At 50.0% G+C, this 21,808-nt stretch overlaps 1 protein-coding gene and 1 long non-coding RNA gene across 11 annotated transcripts in view; one reads left to right on the top strand and one right to left on the bottom strand.

Annotated features, from left to right (window-relative positions):
* Positions 1-1,457: 1,457 nt before the first annotated feature.
* On the bottom strand, positions 1,458-4,883 carry LOC128338861 (uncharacterized). Its single transcript, XR_008312732.1, has 2 exons — positions 4,758-4,883; positions 1,458-2,580 (listed from the first exon to the last, which is right to left on the bottom strand). It is a non-coding gene; the product is annotated as an uncharacterized LOC128338861 (long non-coding RNA).
* Positions 4,884-5,267: 384 nt separating this feature from the next.
* GAPVD1 (GTPase activating protein and VPS9 domains 1) overlaps positions 5,268-21,808 on the top strand; it is a 31,467-nt gene continuing 14,926 nt past the window's right edge. For 5 of the 10 annotated variants that reach the window (XM_053281946.1, XM_053281945.1, XM_053281944.1 and 2 more), the window contains exons 1-7: positions 5,268-5,404; positions 15,490-15,702; positions 16,641-17,484; positions 17,950-18,036; positions 19,055-19,189; positions 19,291-19,480; positions 20,427-20,507. In XM_053281946.1, the coding sequence (XP_053137921.1) occupies positions 15,518-15,702; positions 16,641-17,484; positions 17,950-18,036; positions 19,055-19,189; positions 19,291-19,480; positions 20,427-20,507 (1,522 nt within the window). In that variant the 5' untranslated portion in view covers positions 5,268-5,404; positions 15,490-15,517. Of the gene's footprint in view, positions 5,405-6,414; positions 6,567-15,489; positions 15,703-16,640; positions 17,485-17,949; positions 18,037-19,054; positions 19,190-19,290; positions 19,481-20,426; positions 20,508-21,808 lie in introns of those variants that run through there. The other 5 variants (XM_053281950.1, XM_053281949.1, XM_053281951.1 and 2 more) reach the window with 2 other exon arrangements.

Raw genomic sequence — 21,808 nt, 5'->3', positions numbered from 1 at the left:
TCCATTCTGTCCCCTGAGCTAATGGTCTGGCAAGAAGAAACAATTGGTGCAACTTTCTCAAGGACCTCCAACATTCCTAAGATAGTGGCAAGAAAGAAGTAAAGGAGTCCCAAGAGAGAACGAGAAGAAGCGACGACATGCAATATAAGCCAAACCAGGCGCTGCATAAGCCCTAGAAGACACTGGATATAGGGGCTCTCCACAGGAACCTCAGGCTTCTTTATTCTCCCACCAGCTTTGTCAGGCATCATCATCTGATATGGTGGCTGTCCTAAAGCTAACATGCTTCTCGCATGTTAGAAGCTTCAGGCTTCTATATTCTCTCAATGGATTTGTTGGACAGCGTCATCTCTAAGATGGTGGCTGTCTGGAACGGAACATGCTTCATGCATGTTCCATTCTGTCCCCTGAGCTAATGGTTTGGCAAGAAGAAACAATTGGTGCAACTTTCTCAAGGACCTCCAACATTCCTAAGACAGTGGCAAGAAAGAAGGAGTCCCAAGAGAGAACGAAAAGAAGCGACGACATGCAATATAAGCCAAACCAGGCGCTGCATAAGTCAAGCCCTAGAAGACACTGGATATAGGGGCTCTCCACAGGAACCTCAGGCTTCTTTATTCTCCCACCAGCTTTGTCAGGCATCATCATCTGAAATGGTGGCTGTCCTAAAGCTAACATGCTTCTCGCATGTTAGAAGCTTCAGGCTTCTATATTCTCTCAATGGATTTGTTGGGCAGCGTCATCTCTAAGATGCTGGCTGTCTTGAATGGAATATGCTTCATGCATGTTCCATTATGTCCTCTGAGCTAATGGTTTGGCAAGAAGAAACAATTGTTGCAACTTTCTCAAGGACCTCCAAGCCGGAGTGGTGATGTTGAAACATTTTATTATTATCCTATTATCCAGGATTCAATCCTTAGCAACCTCCTAAGGTTATAAGTAAACTAGTCATGAAGCCCGTTACATTAACGGGCGCTAGGAGGATGATTATCAGGCGCGCCGCTGTGGGTCGCTTCTCCGGGCCGCTCGCTCCGCCGCCGTTGGCCCCCGCCATGACGGCAGCCTGCGAGTCCCCTCAGCTGCTGGTAGCAGGAGAGCCACTGGCTTGCTCCCTTCCTCGCCTGCCTCTTCCTCACTCTTTCCCCTCCCTTCGCCTGCTGGTGGCGCTTCTCGCGATAGCCAGGAAGGCCGGCACCCTCCCTGCCCGTCTCCCTTAGGCCGCCTACTGCTCTCAGTCCTCTCCTCCTCCTCCTGCTGCTGCCACTGCCGCCACACTGCCTGCGCCTGGCAGCTCTAGCCTGCTTCTCCCCGCCCTGACATCAACCCGCCCTCGCTCTCTTGTTCTTCCCCTTCTCCCGCCCCGTGTGGCTGGCTGGCTCCCTAGGGTGTCCTGGAGTCCCATGGGACTCCACGCATGCGCAGAACACCTGCCAGAGACACGGACGCAGGACATGGACGCAGGTACCCTAGGGTTTTATTATATAGGATAAGATAAAAATTTGATATTTAGCACAGTCCAAAATAAATGACATAACTTGCTCTTTCCCGACAGATTTCAGGAAAGAATCAAATAAATCAATGACACAGAAGCCAAGAAAGAACAACAAACATCTCGGGCAAGAATGGAAGAAGGTAACAACGCACAAGAAAAGTCAGCCTTGGGGCTGCACAAGTCAAGGCCCAGAAATCACTAAATTTCAGGGGTTGCCAATAGTAGCTTCAGGTTTCTTTATTTTTTCAACAGCTGAGGGAGACAGCATAAATTCTAAGGTTGTGGCTCTCTTGAATGGAACATGCTTCATGAGGTTTGCTTTCTGTCCTCTCAGTAAGCTTTTGTGGTAAGTTTGGCATGAAGAAAAAGAAGGCACATGTTTCCTTACAATTTCCATGCTTGGATGGTGATGTTGGAATGTTTCCTCCTCTGAAGAGGCCTCTGTGATAGGTAAGGCTCAAAGACAAAGATTGGAGCAAGGTGAAGAGCATACAAGTGAACAAAAAGAGAACTCTCAGGGGATAAGGGCTGCTGAGTGTAAAAATGGGTTTAAAATGGCCCACAGTTGAAAATAAAAGTTGTCTCTTGTTCTTTTCCAACAGATTTCAAGCATCAGTGCAAGGAGGCTACAGAAGTCAAGCCAGGCTCAACCGATCTCATTTGTCATGAGGAACAACTTCATCGAAAAACTGACCAATGTATCCAAATCTCTAAGACAGTGGCTCATAGGAGGAGGAACATGCTTCATGAATATTCTGTCCTCAGAAAGTTCTGTGAAACGCGGAGGTATGTCACTCAAGGCTACTGGCTTGAGTTCCTTCAGTCTCTAAAAACTGAATCCAGCAGCTGTAGAACTGATGCTTCATGTGTATTCTCCCAACAGCTTTGTGAACCATCATGATCTCTGAGATGGTGGCTGGCTTGCAAGGAAAGGAACATGCTTTGTGTGTGTGTTCCATCTTATCTTCCCAAGTACGTTTTGCAGCATGCTTGGCAGGAAGAAATAGAGTTCGCATACATTTCCCAGTGATCTCCCTTCCTGAGTGGTGATCTTGGTTCAAAGACAGAGTTAAAAAGATGCAGTGTGCCTGAAAGACAGAGATGATACCAAGGTAAAGACCAACCAATAAAAAGGGAACTCTCACGGTGTCACAGAAAGGTGTACCAATGCCTTATATGATGAGGCTCCTCATCAGGACTGAAGAATATAAACAAGATCTATATAGTCAGTGGCTGACAACCAGACTAAATAGTACCACTCATGAGTTACTTTAGAGTAGACTAATCTGTCTTCCTTTGGGTAATTTTGATAAGATGTCATGTCATCCAATGTTTACTACACTTTGATTTTTGTAAGATGGTTAAAATGAAAGAACTATGAGAACTATACAGCCCAATAAATCTTAGATTTAATCCTTAGCAAACTTCTCTTTATTGCCTGCAAGATGCGATATGGCCTGCTCTTCAAAATAAATGATATAACATTCTTTTCCAACAGATTTCAAGAAAGAATGAAAGGAGGCAACACCACAGAATCCATGTCAAGCAAAACTTTGTGAGCCCTTTTGGGTCAAAGAGCCCTCTTCTTTTCTTACATAAATCACTTTGAGAACTCCTTGTTGAAAAGTGGCATATAAATATTTGTTGCAGTAGTAGTAGTAGTAGTAGTAATAATAATAATAATAATAATAATAATAATAATAATAATAATAATGCTATCAGTTTAGGGCTCTCTTTCAGATAAATATCTAAGACACTGGCTGTAACCAGAGGCTTCAAGCATGAGTTTCTTACTTGATCTTCAGAGAGCCCTGGGAGGTAAGTTAGGTTGGAATATGCTTTACTGATGAACTGTTAATGCCTAATAAAGAAATATACAAATAATATTTCTATCCTACGCATTCAACACTGCTGCTAAACTTATCATTTCTAAATGCAACCCTGTTCTACTAAATAGAAAAAAAAACCCTCCTCAAACACTACTAAATGCAAAATAAAATAAGAAATAAACCCACTAAGACTCCCAACCTCGCTAATAAATGCAAAACACAGATAAACGCAATAAAAAAGAATTAAACAAGAACAACAGATAAAATAGACATAACACAACAGCCAGAATTAAAAACACATTAAAACGGGAAACCCAGTTACAAGCACCATTAAAATTACTGTATTTGAAACTGAGATTAGAGGGAAAGTAGAATTTTTCTTTGGGTAAATTTTCTGAGATGGCTGCTTTGCGTGGGTATATTTTCAGTGGATCTGAAAAAATATCTTTGTAATGTTTGGAACTAACACTAATATTAAACACTTGCGCATTTAAGGATATTTTGTGGTGCATTTTGAATGTATTAATCATTTCCAAAGAAGAGAGAGTAAATATTAATGTCCTTGGCTTTTTTTTTTTTAAATAACTCCAGCAGGTTTATCTAAACGGATTGTTACATGGAGTATGGATGAATTCCACAGAAAATCAAAAGTGTATAAAAATGGCTAATGTCAAAGAGGTATGTATTCACCCATGTTGAAATTCTCCCCCCAGATGTTCTTTCCACCCCAGCAGGTACCTTTTACCTGGACTGCCATGTAGATTGTGGGTGAATCCCCACTTCGGAGGATATTGCAAGAAATCAGAAGTGTATTAAAATGGCTAATGTCAAAGAGGTACATATTCATGTTTAGATCTTTTTTCCAGATGTTCTTTTCCCCTAGCAGGTTGGTTTATATGCATTGCTATGTAGACTGGGGATGAACTTAAGATTTCATGTGAATAATCTACCCCGGAGGGCAGACTGTTTTAAAAATACTTGTCGGTGATATGTATTGACCTATATTTAGATGTTTTTATTTGCTTATAAAGATGTTGGATGTACAACTTCAAGCCATGTAAACTTGTCTCTATAGCTGCTTTTCCTCCCAAAAGAGATGTGTGTGGACATATTGCAAATTGTTCTTACTGTAGGGACGTAGGAGCTGAAGTCCTACGCTCAGGGTGAAGTGCTGGTAACCTCTCCCCTGTAGTTTCAGGGAATGGCTGCCACGGGCAGTGATGCTTCCTTCCTTCCTTCCTACATTATTGATGGACAGGGTCATCTCCTATTACTTGGAAATAGTTCTCTGTGTTTTCTTTATGTGAACCATCTTTGGATTTAATACTCTGTAAAACATTCATGTGGAACCCGGGTTCTTCTTTTCTGTAATGTATATTAAATGTTTGGCCTGGTCAAATGTTTGAAACAAATCATTGTAAAAGTAAAAGACTTACTTGACTGCATCTTGTACACGTCTGATGTTGCTAAACTTCTGGTCAACTCCATGGTTTTGAAGTGCAACTCTCTGATCGGATGTAAAAAAAGAGGGCCCTTTTCCTTGGAAATCTGTGGTGAATCCCTTGGGCTGCTCCAAAGAAAGCAATACACGATAGAATTGGACTGGATTTTCCCCAGAACCCAGCTCCTGATCAAGTATACGTACCCATTTCTCCTTCCACTGACAAAAACGCACCCTACAACCCTCTTCAGCAATGAATATCACAATTCTAAGGATTTTCCTACTCCATCGGCTTTTAAATGCCATGGAATGCGACCCTCGATGCTAAAGGACGCATGCTACACCCCTTGCACTCATCTACCATTGGGCCGTTGTGAATGTGCCTTTTAAACATGTCCTGGGTCAGGTTTTCCAAGCCGGTCTCAACCAAGAGAATAATGCAGTTCTGACGCACTGATGCTGTGCTGCAGCAGGCGCCTCTGAGCTCTGGTCTACCCAGCCAACCAGTCATCGGACACATCTCAGCAGGCACCAGCCACCCTTTATAGCCAGTCGCTTTGTGCTGGGCGTTGCCCTCTTGGCAAGCAGACAGCGTCCACTCCAAGCTGTAACAGAGTACACACCTTTCTGATCTCTTATCAGGTAATCCCATTTATGATTGTTCTGAGCTGAGGTTCCTTGTGATCTTAACTAACAATGGGGTTGCCCTGTTCCCCCCTCGACCAGCAGTTGCTGGTTCTGATTGGAATGCTATCCCCTTATTCCACTGTTAGTGTGTGTTTGCTCTCTTTCTATATATATACACCCCAAATGATTTCTGGCCAAAGAAAGAGAAGGGATTCTACATTGTGCACTGTTTTGGCTGCAGCAGACATCCCCTTTAGAACTGGTCACATGTTTAACTGTAGGTAGCCAGACTGCTCCATGGGGCTGGGGCGGGAATGGCCCAATCGCAGGGTCCTAACATTACCAGGACTAATCTAGAGTGTCAGAACGGTGAGCGAGCTTTTGAAGAAAGCTGCTTCAGGCTGGATCATGATAGGCAACCCCGCAATCCGGAAGAGTGTGAGGCCTAGGAGAGGAAGAGGCGGGCAGGATGGCAAAGCCACAAAGGCCACCATCAGGCTGTTACCAACGGCAAAGGGGGGCCGCCCGGCCGCCTCCCCCAGGCGGCATGCCTGCCCGCTCTTGAGTTAAATAAATATACGGAATAGATAATCTTTCCGAAGCGGTAAGCCCCCAATTTGTATCCAATAATGCACACATTTCCAAAGTGGCCTGCCCCCAATTGCGGCGGCGTGGTGGTGGTGGTTGCCACTCCTCCTTTATTATTGCTATTTATCTATCTCTCCGCCTAATGCAAAGCGGGGGCATGCCACTTTGAAAAGACCCCCCACTCGCGCTCTATGATTCCTATCACTGCGGGGGTGGGGAAGCGTGACCTTCTCAAAGTGGCACGCCCCCCCCTCTCCAAATTTGTATTAAATTAACCCTCCCGGTGGCCTACGGGGGCACAGTCCGCCCTCCCCTCCTTTCCCGTCCCCGGGGATTCTTCTCTCTGCCACCTGAGCTAGGGCGTCTCTCTTCCTGCCTTCTCCCTCCGGCCGGGAGACTACATTTCCCAGCTGCCCCTCGGGCTCCTTCCCCGCGCATGCGCGCAGTGCGCGTCCGCGCGGAAGGAGGGGCGGCTGGGAGAGCTCGCGCGGCGGGGCGGCGGAGCCGGAGGGAGAGAGAGAGAGAGAGAGAGGAGCAAGCAGGCGGCGGCGGCGGCGGCGAGGAGGCGGAGACGGCCTCACCCTCACAGGTCAGGCCCCCCAGGGGCAGGGAGGGGACCGGGGACGAGGAGGCCAGAACGGGGGGGGCTGCTTCCCCTCCCCCGGGCCCCAGGGGTGGGGGCTGGAGCCAGGCCTGGCCTCAGGGGCTGCCAGGCCTCGGCGGGGGGCGTGGCCAGCCCCAGGGAGAGGCGTGGCCAGGCCTAGGAGAGTCTCCACTCCGTGGCAGAGGTTACCTGCCGCCACCTGCCCTCCCCCAGCAGCAGTTCCTCCTTCTTCTTCCCCACCATATTCTCTTCCTCACACCCCCCTTGCCCCACTGTGTCCCTCGCCCACCTGTCCTCAATGCCTGCCGGGTTGCCCGCCTGTGCATGCATGCTTTTGTGTAGGGTGGTGGTCCTGGCGTGTTGCTTTGCAAGATAATGGCCCAGGAACACCCTGAATCGATGCGTGTATGTATAGTGCTAGGTTATTTTGCAAAAGTGATAAGTCAGGGTTGTTGTAGATGCATGCGTGTATGCATGTGTGTAGAGACATTAACCTTGCCAAATAGTAGCCAGGACCGTCCTAAGCAAATGAATTTTTTTTTTTGGGTCCTAAACAAATGCAGGCATGTACAGGAACATAGGAAGCTGCCTTCTACCGAATCAGACCTTTGGTCTATTTTGCTCAGTATTGTCTGCACCAGGGCTGCTTCACTTCAGTCCGCTTACAGATGTTGGCCCACAACTGCCATAATCCCTGGCTATTGGCCACTGTGGCTGGGGATTATGGGAACTGTAGTCCAAAAACAGCCGGGCCGGGGCGGGGGTGGGCTTAGTGGAGCAGGCCTGGTCTGCACAGACTGGCAGAGGCTTCTCCCAGGTTTCAGTTAGGAGTCTCTCCCCGTCCTACCTGGAGATGTCAGGGAGTGCACCTGGGACTTTCTGAGGCTCTTTCACTGAGCTACGGCCCCATCCTAAATCCATATATGTCGGTCTGTCTATCATAGTACTTTAGAGTTGGAAGGGACTTTGGAGGTCATCTTGTCCACCCCCCATTCAGTGCAGGGATCTTCAGCCTCTGTCTGAAAACCTCCAGCGAAGGAGAACTCACCGTTATGTTTGTACAGCAGTAAGCCAAACAACAAACCCACAACAACATTTATATACCGTTTTCCAACAAAGGTTTCCAAAGCAGTTTTTTGCAGAGATATAATAAATTTATTAAAAAATGGATCCTTGTCCCCAAAGGGCTTACATTCTAAAAAGAAACATAAAATAGCCACCAGCAGCCACAGTCACTGGAGGTACTGTGCAGGGGGTGGATAGGGCCATTTACTCTCCCCCTGCTAAATAAAGAGAATCACCATGTTAAAAAGGTGCCTCTTTGCCCAGTTAGCAAGGGTTAGGGTGCCTTAACTTTTTTTTAGGTACTCGTTTCTCAAGGGTCAAGAAGTATTGGCTTAGTTCCCCAGCGAGACAAAATGTTTTATTCATCAGATGGTTCCTCAAGCTGTATCGAGACATTACTCTTCAGAACTTTTTTCACTCATCGGGCACCATTTTTCACTCGTCACAGACTAGTAGACTAGTGGGTTTCATGAGCCCTGCCAGTTGGGACATCTTATTTCCCTTAAAAGCCCAAAAAGTTCTTCTTAACTGTGTTTAGAAAAGATTGGAGGGAGGGAACAAGAAATGTGAAGAAACCAGTTGTAGCAGGAGGTTGCTGTGGAAAGTAGTGCAACCTGTTTGTTAGTATTGTTTTTGATGGCTTCGTTAAATAGTCTGCCCTTCCTCGTAAAGAGCTCTGAACGATATCCTTAGCTGTTGGAAGCATCCTTGGTTGTGTCCTCTGCAGCATTTCTGTGAAAAGCGTCATGCGTGCTGAAGCCCTTTCAGCTTCAACGGAAAAGTTAAGCACGTACTGAAATCTCCTCAGCTACGTTTTGTGGGGCTTAAAAGGTGTGGTGCTTTGTCTGTATTATACCTTAGTATCACATCCCATTTTGAAATGTGCGCTTGCTTTCCTTTTTACTCTGATTCAGGCCTTGACAATTTTCTTTGGCGATGGATGCTTGACAAAATTAACAGACTTCGTGATGGGCATTGTGGAGGGAGGGGGTGCATGGTCTTTATCCCCTTTACAAGTAATGTAGAACAGGGCTGCCTGGGCCAAATAAAGACTTTATTAAATAACTGCCTCTGAATATCGTAAGGTTAAATTTCTAGGCACCATGATTCCTTGGGGCCTCGGATTTGCCCAGCCCTGAACTAATTATATGGAAAAGTACACAATCCTGAGCTCATAAATGCAGGACTGGAAAAATAAATATTTCAAATTCGTTCTCGCCCGCGTTTGGTGTTTGGAGGCTGGATTCAACACCTTTAGACGTTAGCATTGGGAGGAGAGCTGGTCTTGTGGTGGCGAGCATGCATCGTTCCTTTTGCTGAGCAGGGCCTGATCTGGTTTGCATTTGGATGGGTGACTACCTGCGAGCACTGTAAGGTATTCCCGTGGGATGGGGCCGTAGCTCAGTGGAAGAGCATCTGCTTTGCATGCCCAAGGACCTGGGTTTAGTCCCTGGCAGCATCTCCAGGTAGGGCTGGGAAAGACTTCTGGGTCTATGGACTAGGTGACCAAGGGGTCTGACTTGTCAGGAGGCAGCTTCCTATGGACCTAGTTTGTCAGTTTCAGTATCAATTACTTGATGCTGAAACGACTTTCCTTGAACTTTGTTGATCAACTGTATTTGTTGTTTTGTAATCAGTGGGGACTTTTGTTTCACTGCAATGCTATAACTTTAGACTTACTCTTTGCGGGCAGGGAAGGTGATGATAAAAAGGCAGCATAAGACATTCTAATTGTTGAGGTCTGGTGGTAGCTTTAAGTCCTAGCCTAGGTTCAGTCCCTGGCAACCTCTGCAGGTATGGCTGGGGAAGACTCCTGCCTGAAACCTTGGGGAGCTGCTGCCAGCCAGTGTAGATGATGCTGGACCAGTGGTCTGACTCAGTATCAGGCAACGCCCTATGTTCTTATGAAACATTGCAGCTTTCTAAGTGCAGCATCAAAGCTTCTGGGTTGCCCAGGATTTCCCTAGCTCTATAATAATTGACTACCTTATTATTATTGTTTACACAGTCAGACAGGTGCCTTCTTATTATTCTTATTCTTATAATATTAGACTTCTATACCGCCCTTCCAGAAATGGCTCAGGGCGGTTTACACAGAGAAATATCAAACAAATAAGATGGACCCCTGTCCCCCAAAGGGCTCACAATCTAAAAAGAAACCTAAGAGAGACACCAGTAACAGCCGCTGGAGGGATGATGTGCTGGGGGTGGATAGGGTCAGTTGCTCTCCCCCTGCTAAATATAAGAGAATCACCACTTTTAAAAGGTGCCACTTTGCCAAGTTAGCAGGGGCGATATCTGCAAATAACTTGAACCGCATTCATAATAGCCAATTGTATGTGGCCAGGCCTGCAAAAACGTAAACCTGGGCAACAGGGCTGCAAAAACATTCCGGATCTATAGGAGCTAGTATCAGAGTTTGAGAGGTGCTCTCTGACTCCTCCCGCCCCCTTTCTAGCGCTGGCAGCCACCCTACTAAAACAAGCCACAGGGCCCCAGTGTTTCATAATGTCTGTACACATCTGTTTCAGTCTTGTAAATAAGTCCACAGAAGTCACTCGCTTTTGGCACACTGACGGCCTGGGAGGAAAAGAACCAACTGTTTTCCAGTTAACAGGATCTTTCACTGCATAGCGCCTGTGCTTTCATAAGCAGGAAGACAGAGGAGACCTCAGAGGCACTCTTGAGTTTTTGGCCCCCGGTGTGTTGAGTCTAGTGACTCCTCTTCATTGACAACTAGTTTGATCGCTGGAATGTAGATCAGGGCTTGACAAATCCCAGGCGCCAGGGAGCCGGGGTGCCTAGAAATTTAACCATGGCGCCTAGATTAGGATATTGAGAGCTGGAGTTATTTCCGACAGCCTTTAGTTGTCCCAGGCAGCTCTGTTTCTCTTCCAAGTGTGTTACTTGTAAAGGAGATAAAGAGAAGCCCATTTAACCAACCTTTTCCACACTGTCCATCACTTTGTCAAGTGTCCATGGTCTGTCAAAGTTTTGGGCTGTCTCCTAGGCCCAAAGAAAATTTGTCAAGTCCTGACATGGAACATAGAAGCAGCCTTATACTGAGCCAGACCATTGGTCCCTTTAACTCGGTACTGTCTACACTGACTGGCAGCAGCTCTCCGAGGTTTCAGGCAGGAGTCTCTCCCAGGCCTACCTGGAGATGCTGCCAGGGACCGAACATGGGACCTTCTGCATACAAAGCAGGGTCTCCACCACTGAACTCTAGGTTCTTCTTCACATAGGAAGCTTCCTTCTACCGAGTCTGGCCCTTGGTTCATCTGGCCCAGGGCTGTCTGCACTGACTGGCAGCAGCTCTCTACACTTTTAGGTGTCTTTCCCTGGAGATGCTGCCAGGAACTGAACCTGGGACCTTCTGCATGCATAGCAGGTGATCTAGCACTGAGCAATGGACCCCAGTCCATTCAAGGGATCACCAAAAGCTTTGCATGCCGAAGGTCCCGGGTTCGACCCCTGGCAGCATCTCCAGGTCGGACTGGGAGAGACTCCTGTCCAAAGCCCTGGAGAGCCGCTGCCAGTCAGTGTAGACCATCTTAGAGAGGCAACTCAGTCATTCTGTGTATACCTTCGGCGTCCCCACCCCCATCTATTTTTGCACGGGGGGCGGGGGGCCTCCAATCTTTCCTTCTCCGCCAGTTTCACATGCCACTGGCAAGTGGCTGTAATGGTCAAGTGTGATATAGTTGATGTCCTAGTCTATGGGTGGCGGCAGAGGTCATAAGCAAGCTGTCTGTTAATTTGATGAGTGCTTTTGGTGGTCCTCGATGAATTTTTTAAAAATTAGCCGCTGCTGTCAGGTCACGAAAGAAAAGGATAGTCTTTGGCGTTGACGATTTCAGCCGGTGCAGATTAGCCTGGGGCCGAGAGGGCCTGCCGCTTGTTTTGAGAGAGGTTTTGTTTGGCCAGTCTCCAGCGCTGCCTTGCCTTGGTCCGCCTCGTATCTGCTTTCCCTGCTTTCTGGGCCTGTGGATGACTCTTGCTTTGACAGCTAGGGCCAAGAAGCTGGAAACCTTCAAAGCAAAACACAACGCGCTGCAAACTTCCAAGAGGTTCCCCCCCACTTCCTGGGAGGAGAGAGTTACAACAGGACTTAACTTCCTGATTCTACACCACTTTAATAAGCTGGCAGTGTGGCATCCACTCTGAAATTAGGGCTGGGGTCTGTTACCTACTGGCAGCCCAAGCACTGGTCAGATTTGTCCCATCTGGGGGGAAAAGGGTGTTTTTTTTTAAAAAAAAAGATGGGGCAAGGGAGAGAGCTGGTCTTGTGGTAGTGAGCATGAATTGTCCCCTTCGCTAAGCAGGGCCCGCCTTGGTTTGCATTTGGTTGGGAGACTGCATGTCAGGGCTGTAAGTTCTTCTGGGTGGTTTCCGCCCATTATACAGTTGGGTTTTGCACTTCTGTGAAGTGCAGATTGGGGATGTTCCAAGGTTCTTTCTCTCCATAGTAAGGCTGTGGCTGCTCCTCCTTGGGTTAACGTGCCTCACTCCCCTCTCCTCAGACCATTGCTCCGTCTAGCTCAGTATTGTCTACACCAACTGGCAGCGGCTTCTCCAAGATTGCAGGCAGGAGTCTCTCTCAGCCTTATCTTGGAGATGCTGCCAGGGAGAGAACTTGTAACCTACTGCATGCAAGCCTGCAGGTGCTCTTCCCAGAGCGGCCCCATCCCCTAAGGGGGATATTTTACACATGTAGCCTCTCATCCCAATGCAAACCAGGGCAGACGCTGCTTAGCAAAGGGGGCAATTCATGCCTGCCGCCACAAGACCAGCTCTCCTCCAAGACAAAGAAAGCACCCTCAGTTTGCTTCCAGCAGAGCTCTGTAAGTGGTTGTATGGCAGCTCCTTTTTCTTCAAGGAGCCGTTTCTTCTTCAAAACAAGCCACCGCTTTCCCATCCCGATAGACATTTGTAAAACTCCCTGAGGAAACCTGATGAGAGCAGGCAGTCCCGCACACGTCCACGTCTCGGTTGCAGGGATGCGACGACCAGGAAGCTCTGTCATTGCCGGCTGGTCTTCTCAGCTTCTGCTTAGATGACGGTGAAAGTGAGACCAGGCAGCACACAGTCATCCGTCAACAGGATTTTCCTCTTACTTCTCATTTTACTGCCTCCCAGTCTCGCTTTTACTCACGCGGGTGGCTTTTAAGCACTCCCAGAGCCGTGTGCGCCTTCATTCCTGCCGACTTGGTGCCAGTTACTTGCTCTAGCTTTGGTCCTTGGCTTGTGGTCAGGGTTGGTCTTGCTGCTACCGGCATCCATGCAGCTAGCAACGTACAGGTAAAACCAAGGGAGAAAGAGGAGGTTTCACTGAGTTAAGAGTAGATTTCAGATTCGGAGGTGCTTGCATTTCAGATGGGTCCGTAGCTCAGCGGTAGCGTCCCTGCTTTGCACGCAGAAGGCCTCAGGTTCAATCCCTGGCAGCATCTCCAGGTAGGGCTGGGAAAGTCCGTTGTGTGAAATCTTGGGGAGCTGCTGCCAGTCAGTGCAGGCAGTTCTGACTGAGCTGCTGCCAGTCAGTGCAGGCAGTTCTGACTGAGATGGACCAAGGCCCTGACTCGGTGTAAGACAGCTTGATGCGTTCATACCGCGAGACAAGGTAAGGTGACGGTTCCAGGTGGTGGACCCCACAAAGGGTCAGGCAGGCCGATCTGAGTTGGGAAGGGGAGCACAGAATCGCACGCTCCGGTTGGTTTTTTGCGAACAAGAGCACGTTGTCCCACAGCTCCTGGTCTATTGTTCTGAGTAAGCCACTTTGCGAACTTCTGCTGAAAAGTGGTATATAAATAATTGGAGTAGTCGTGGTTTTCGAGACTGTCAGGAGAGGCACTGGCCGGCAGTTAAATTTAACTGAGAACCAGAAAGCTGTCAGTGTTTTGGGTCCCCGCCCCACTTCTCCTCTCTCTCTCTCTCTCCTTCTCTTCCAGAAAAGGCCCAACTGACTGTCATATATAATTATTTTGGGGTGTGTAAGGTGTTGTAATGGCGTGCCCTGATGCAATTACGCTTCTTGCAAACCGTGCTGTCCGTTCAAAGCCTTCACGCCCAGCCTGAGACTCCAGCGGCTCCCGAATGACATTTTTATCCTTTTGAGCTCTCCCTTTCATTGGATGAATCCCTGGCCCGCTCTGTATCTGGCTCTGGCTCTTTCATTGCTTCCCTGACCTAAATATCCTCCATACTCCAGAAATGGATCCCTCGAGGTTTCTCCAGTAACGAGCGCGATTGGAAAAGTGGGGGTGGAATGTGGAATAGGAGCCAGAGCACAGTGGACCTGCCGATGTGGCTGTGGGCAACCTTGGCGCCGAGTCAACCCCGACGCACCTGTTGGGCCCAGTCACTGCCGGCGGAGCAGTGTATTGCAAGGCAGTTCATTCTGGGCCCTGCGTTTTAAGGAGGGCATGGATGAAGCAAAGATGGCGGGGGAGAGCTGGTCTTGCCATGAGCATGGATGGTGCCCTTTGCTAAGCAGGGTCTGCCCTGGTTTGCATTGGGATGAGAGACAACCTGTGTGAGCACTGTAAGATCTTCCCCTGAGGGGATGGGGCCGTCGCTCAGTGGAAGGACACCTGCCTGCTTGCATGGAGGAGAGTCCAAGTCCCCTCCCTGGCAGCATCTCCTGGCAGGGCTGGGAGAGAGACTCCCGCCTGAAACCCCGGAGAGTCGCTGCCGGTGAGTGTAGGCAATGCTCAGTTAGCTGGACCAATGGCCTGACTCAGTACAAGGCAGCTCCCCTGTGTTCCAGGGGAGTAGAGCTGGTCTTGCAGCTGTGAGCATGAATGCTCTCCGTTGCTAAGCAGCGTCTGCCCTGGTTTGCATGTTGATGGGTCACTACATGTGAGCGCTATAAGATACTCCCCTTGGGGAATATGGGCCCACAGCTCAGTGGAAGAGCATCTGCATGTTTGCAGGCAGAAGGTCCCAGGTTTCGTCCCTGGCAGCATCTCCAGGTAGGGCTGGGAGAGAGACTGCTGTCTGAAACCTTGGGAGAGCTGCTGCCAGTCAGTGCAGAAGATGCTAAGCTAGATTGACCAAGACCCTGACTCAGTATAAGGCAGCGTTCTCTATTTCTGTGGCTGCTGCCAGCCAGAGTGGTTGCTAGATTAGATGCACCAGTGTTCCTAAAAGACACGGTGCGACTAGATTATGGGGGTGGGCTGTAGCTCAGCTGCGACACACCTGGCTTGCATGCAGATGGTCCCAGTTTCCACTGCGTGTATGCATCCCCAGTTAAAAAAAGGCTCTCATGTGACAAGAGTCCAGCACAGCCCCTTTGTCTTTTTATCTGTTGAAATGCACATACTCTTTTTCCCACGCTCTCGCATGTGGTTGACTGGGAGTGTTTAGGATGACATCAAAAAGCATTCTCTCCTCTTTCTCTTCCTTTTAAAGAATAAAACCCAACCCACACCATGTTGTGCAAGTGTGTGTTCCGAGAAAGGCGCATTACCATAAAAATGCTGAATACTTCTCCTTCGACTAAATTGTTCCTTTGTGAAAACCCCAAGTGGTGGTGGTGTTTTTTTTAATGGCCCAAGCATTTGCATGCAGTTGCTGTTTCAAAACAGGGCCTTTATGAAACCTCATGCAAGGTTTTTCCGTCAGCTGGGATACAGAAGAGAAATGGAAAGACGCTGTTTCTTTTTCACAGACCCTGGTTGCTCCAGATACTTAAAACAGGAAGGAATCCAAGCTAGGAAATGGCCCAGCCTCAAGAACTTCTATTCCTGTAGATCTTGAAACGGCAGCCTGTGAGCAGACCCCTGTGTTGTGTTATTTGTTTTAAAACTTATTTATTTTTGCTGTCTTCCCTGCTTCGCAGTGACCAGCTCGGCGTCCTCCCTTCAAAGATGGTGAAGCTGGACCTCCACACGCTCGCTCACCACCTCAAGCAGGAGCGACTCTACGTGAACTCGGAGAAGCAGCTGATCCAGAGGCTCAATGCCGAGGTGCTGAAGACTGCCGAAAAGCTATACCGCACGGCGTGGATTTCCAAGCAGCAGAGGATTAACTTGGACCGACTGATCATCACCAGGTGATGGACGATATTTCTGAAATGGAAACTCTAATCTTCTTTCCTGTCTCTAAAACTGCAAGGCACTTTGGACAGTGGGGCAGTACAGGAAGCTGCCTTATGCTGAGTCAGACCCTTGGTCCGTCTAGCTCAGTACTGCCTACACTGACTGGCAGCAGCTCTCCCAAGGTTTCAGGCAGGAGTCTGTCCCAACCCTACCTGGAGATGCTGCCAGGGATTGAACCTGGGACCTACATGCTCTACCACTGAGCTATTATTTATTTATTATTTATTTACTACATTTTTATACCACCTTTCTGCCTTGACAAAGGCACCCAAAGCGGTTTACAATATTAAAAGAAGCAAATAACAGATTAATAAAACGTTGTCTCAGGCTGTTGGTCTTTTCAGGAGCTGAGGACAAATGCTCCCTGGCCTGGGTGCCTCCTTTCTTGCCATGGTTCCACCTCCAGAGGGGCATAGCTCTGTAGTCCACATTTCAAGCTAAATTGCCCCCAAAATGGCTTACGAATGTCTGTGAATAATTCAAAGATAATTAAGAACATAAGGACAGCCCTGCTGGATCAGGCCCAAGGAAGCTCATCTAGTCCAGTGTCCTGTTTCACACAGAGGCCCACCAGATGCCGCTGGGAAGCCCACAGGCAGGAGCTGAGGGCATGCCCTCTCTCCTGCTGCTACTCCCTTGCAACTGTTACTGAGAGGCATCCTGCCTCTGAGGCTGGAGGTGGCCTATAGTCCTCCGACTACTAGCCATTGATAGACCTCTCCTTCATGAAGTTATCCAAACCCTTCTCAAAGCCATCCAGGTTCTTGGCTGTCACCACATCGTGTGGCAGAGAGTTCCATTGGTTAATTATGCGCCGTGTGAAAAAGCACGTTCTCCTGGCGGTCCTGAAGTTACAGGTTAGTAACCTGCTCTTACCCCCTTGTGTTTGCAGTGCCGAAGCATCCCCTGCCGAATGCTGCCAGCATGCCAAGGTCCTGGAGGACACGCAGTTTGTGGACGGCTACAAGCAGCTGGGCTTCCAGGAGACGGCCTACGGGGAGTTCCTCAACCGGCTGCGGGAGAACCCCCGCCTCATCGCCTCCTGCCTGGTGGCCGGCGAGAAGCTCAGCCAGGAGAACACGCAGAGCGTCATCCACACGGTCTTCACCTCCATCTACGGCAACTGCATCATGCCGGAGGACGAAAGCTACCTGCTGCAGGTCCTGCGCTACTTGATCGAGTTCGAGCTCAAGGAGAGCGAGAACCCCCGGCGGCTCCTGCGGAGGGGGACGTGCGCCTTCAGCATCCTCTTCAAGCTCTTCTCGGAGGGGCTCTTCTCGGCCAAGCTCTTCCTCACCGCCACCTTGCACGAGCCCATCATGCAGCTGCTGGTGGAGGACGAGGACCACCTGGAGACCGACCCCAACAAGCTGATCGAGCGCTTCTCCCCGGCCCAGCAGGAGAAGCTCTTCGGGGAGAAGGGGACCGAGCGGTTCCGGCAGAAGGTCCAGGAGATGGTGGAGTCCAACGAGGCCAAGCTGGTGGCCCTGGTGAACAAGTTCATCGGCTACCTCAAGCAGAACACCTACTGCTTCCCCCACAGCCTGCGCTGGATCGTCTCCCAGATGTACAAGACGCTCTCGTGCGTGGAGAGGCTGGACGTCGGGGAGGTCCGGGCCATGTGCACGGATCTCCTCCTGGCCTGCTTCATCTGTCCCGCGGTGGTCAACCCAGAGCAGTACGGGATTATCTCCGACGCCCCAATCAACGAGGTGGCCAGGTTCAACTTGATGCAGGTACCTAATCTGTTGATGCAGAAGTCATCGGGATGTAGGAAGCCGCCTTACACCGAGTCGGTCTAACTCAGGGTTTTCTGCACTTACAGGCAGCGGCTCTCCCAGGTTTCAGGCAGGAGTTTCTCCCAGCCCTACCTTGGAGATGCTGCCAGGGTGTGAACCTGGGACCTTCAGATGCTCTTCCACTGAGCTGTGGCCCCATCTCCTAAGGGGAAGATTTTACAGGGTTCACATGGAGTCTCCGATCTTTGCTTGCTTAGCAAAGGGGGAAATTCATGCTTTCTGCCACAAGACCACCTTTCTTCCCCGTGGATCTCAGCTTGGCCCTTGCTAGCCAAATATCAGTCTGTCCCCAAACACTCACTCGCTCCAATACCTGCCCCAAATTGTACGCAAAGAGTTGGTTGCCTGGTTCACACAATCTCAGTTTAACATAACTGTCTCCCTCTGGTTTCCCTGCCGCAGGTTGGGAGACTTCTGCAGCAGCTGGCGATGACCGGTTCCGAAGAAGGAGACCCCCGCACAAAAAGCCACCTGGGCAAATTTGACAAAGTAAGTCTCACTGGAACACAGGAAGCTGCCTTCTGCTGAGTCAGGCCATTGGTCCTTCTCGCTTAGGATTGTCTGCACTGACTGGCAGCCACTCCCCAAAGTTTCAGGCTGGAGTCTTTCCCAGCCCTGCCTGGAGATGCGGCCAGGGATTGAACCCCGGGGCCTTCTGTGTGCCAAGCAGATGCTCTCCCACTGAGCCACGGACGGCCCCATCCCCTTAAGGAAATAGCTTACAGTGCTCGGATATAGTCGCCCATCCAAATGCAAACGAAGACTTAAGAACACCAGAACAGCCCTGCTGGATCAGGCCCAAGGAGGCCCATCTAGTCCAGCATCCTGTTTCTCACAGTGGCCCACCAGATGCTGCTGGAAGCCACAGGCAGGAGATGAGGGCATGCCCTCTCTCCTGCTGTGACTCCCCTGCAACTGGTACACAGAGGCACCCCGCCCCCGAGGCTGGAGGTGGCCTACAGCCCTCCGACTAGTAGCCTTTGATAGATCTCTCCTCCATGAAGTTATCCAAACCCCTCTTAAAGCCATCCAGGTTGTTGGCTGTCATCACATCTTGTGGCAGAGAATTCCACAAGGGGACAATTCCTGCTTGCTGCCGCGAGACCAGCTCTGCCTCTGAAGACCACAAAACCCTCTCTCTGTGTGTGCGCTTGCCATTTTCTCCCCTTCAAAGGAGAAAAGGCCCTCGTCTCTGAAGGCGTGGCCTTAAAGCAGGCGATCGTTGCCACCATGGCAGTCGTTTGCCAGGCTGTAAAGAGCATCCCAGTACTTGCAGGGAGCCCCTCATGATGGCCAGGAGCACATCCCCGTAAGCCCAGCTCAACTTCCGCCGAGCAAGAGAGGAACCCGCAGCATCTCTCCCCTCAAAACTAGCCACTGTGTTTGTCCTTCTGCATTTGTGAAAAAGAGGAAACGGAGCTCCTTTGCTCTGCTTAGCAGCAGGAACGCTCTCCTGTCGAGCGGGGTGTTTCTGTGCCTCTGAAGCATCCCGCTTTTCTCCTCGCAGAGCTGCGTCGCTGCCTTCCTGGATGTCGTCATCAGCGGCCGCGCGGTGGAAACCCCTCCCATGTCCTCCGTAAACCTCCTGGAAGGGCTGAGTCGGACGGTGGTGTACATGACCCACGGCCAGCTGACGTCCCTGGTAAATGTCCGTGGGGTTCTGCAGGAGGGGGATTGAGGGTGCTGCCCAGCGTGGGCAACAGGCTCCTTGGTGACTTTTAACAACCTTGTCCACGTTTTCAGGTTGGCTTCATGCGGAACGTCATGATGGGCGACCAGCTGAAGGAAGACCGGATGGCGCTGGAGACCCTGCTGCTGAACCTGCCCCAGAACAAGCCGGGCAAGAGCAGCAGCCTGGAGATGACACCCTACAACACCCCGCAGCTCTCTCCTGCAACCACGCCAGCCAACAAGAGGAACCGGTTGCCCATCGGTGAGGAACACAGAGGTGGAGGGTTGGGTTTCACAAAAAGCTGAGGCTGCAGTGAAGGGCAGGCGCTTCTTTAGGAACAGGGGAAGCTGCTAAGAGGCTCCCATATTCTGCTAAGCAGGAGTCTCTCCCAGCCCTATCTTGGAGATGCTGCCAGGGAGGGAACATAGGAAGCTACCATAGACTGAGTCAGACCCTTGGTCTATCTCGCTCAGTATCGTCTTCGCAGACTGGCAGCGGCTTCTCCAAGGTTGCAGGCAGGAGTCTCTCTCGGCCCTCTCTTGGAGATGCTGCCAGGGAGGGAACTGGGAACCTTCTGCTCTTCCCAGAGCGGCTCCATCCCCTGAGGGGAAGATCTTCCAGGGCTCACACTTCTAGTCTCGCATTGAAATGCAACCAGGGTGGACCCTGCTTAGCTAAGGGGATAAGCCGAGTTTGCTACCCCAAGACCAGCTCTCTTGGAACTTTCTGCATGCTAGCAGGCAGGTGCTCTTCCCAGAGTGACCCCATCCCTTCAGGGGAAGATCTTACCGGGCTCACACAGGTAGTCTCCCGTCCCAATGCAAACCAGGGCAGACCCTGCTTAGCGAAGAGGACAGCTCATCCTTGCTACCACCAGGCCAGTGCTCCTCCCCACAAATTTATTGTGCATGGGGATGATGGGAGTTGTAGTTCAACAACAGTTGGAGGTCCAGGTTTGTCCACCCCTGGACTAGAAACTTGGCTGGAAAGGAAAGGAAAGAGAGAGAACCTGCAAAACTAATTTCTGACCCCATCTCACGTTCCATGTTTTTTCCACACTTGTGCTGAATTGTCCCAGAGTAAGCTGCGTCCAAGCAAAACCTGTTCTTTCCCCATTGGAAGTAATGTGTGTTGACTTGACAACTGACCAGTGTTTTTCTCCCCCAACGGCTTGACTTCTGTTTCTTTTTTAACGCTGCCCACTCAGGACAACAGCTGGCAGCCATCACGGCTTGGGACGCCTCTGCCACCAACCTGACAGCCCACATAAACCTAGTAACCCCGTTTGGTGGGTAGCGGAGCCTTCCTTCCTCTTTGTCTCTCTGCAGCCAGGCTTCGCGTGCATGTCCGTGGGGCCAGCTGCTCTGGGCGGGAAACTTCCTTGGCTCTCTTTGTGGGGTGGGATTTCAAAACAAGCCAACAAAAATGGCGTGTTGTGTGCGTTGCAAGCTAGAGCGGGGTGCTTCACTAAAGCGTTCCGTACACCCAAGAGTTGACGGCTCTGGACCCAGTAGGGTGCCGTGTCTGAACTGAGATCTCCTCCAAGATCCATGACTCTTATTCTTCGTAACACCCTCACTTTGGCACAGAGTTGTTTGAGGCAGCTGTCTAAACAGCAGGACCGGCACTGCTGCCAAAGTCACTTTTCCTTAGCAGTGAAAGGAATGCCCTTTCCTCCCTCTCGTGGATTTGCTCTCTGCTGCTGCGGTTGACCAAGAAAGGGGGTGGTGGTTAGGGAGGCAAATTGAACGGCTGCATGGCTGAGATCTAGGGGCCAACTAGAGGAGATCCCAGTTTTCTTTTTATTAAAGATATACCAAGGGTCCCTTTTGCGGGGGAGAGTGTTGTCCATTTGTCAACTCTTTTTGAATGAAGATCTTGTCCCTTCTGGCGTCCGGTGCCCTGGATGACCTCTCAATCCAGTGGGAGGCAGGTTCTTCTAAGAGGAGTTCTCAGCTGTGGGCAGTGTTGGGGAACACCGACTTCCCCACCGGAGCTGGCCCTTCTTCCGCCTCCTTGGCGATGACTTTAACGGCCGAAAGGTTAATGGCAGAACAAGTGTCTCCCTTTGAAACTAGCAAAATGCAGAAGCTCGCTGAGTCTTGCCCGGAATCTCCTGTACTTTAGCATTTAGAGCTGGAATGCAGTGCAGATTTTAGGTGCAGTCAGCAGAGATATTCAGCTTATCGGGTGATAAGTCCGGGGACTAGGAACATCGGAAGCTGCTGAATACTGAGTCTGACCCTTGGTCCATCAAGCTTAGTATTGACTACACTGATTAGCAATTTCCCCCCAATTCTACTCGGAGATGCTGCCACGAACTGAACCGGGGACCTTCTGCATGCAAAGCAGATGCTGTACCACGGAATATCTCACAGCAGACAGAGCTTGCATGTAGTCGACCATGCAAATTCAAACCAGGGAGAACCCTGCTTAGCAGAGGAGACAATTCATGCTAGCTACTACAAGACCCACTTGCGTGGCTGGTGATTTGTCGCCAGAGGGCATGAGTATGCAAAGGACTTCCCCTGACCCTTGATGAATAAGCACGGGGCATTAGATACTCACAATGCAAAACCTTGTGTTACT

Source organism: Hemicordylus capensis, chromosome 17, assembly GCF_027244095.1.
Source record: "Hemicordylus capensis ecotype Gifberg chromosome 17, rHemCap1.1.pri, whole genome shotgun sequence".
Lineage (NCBI taxonomy): Eukaryota > Metazoa > Chordata > Lepidosauria > Squamata > Cordylidae > Hemicordylus > Hemicordylus capensis.
Note: the sequence above shows the minus strand (reverse complement) of the source record. Positions and strands in the feature narration are given on the sequence as shown.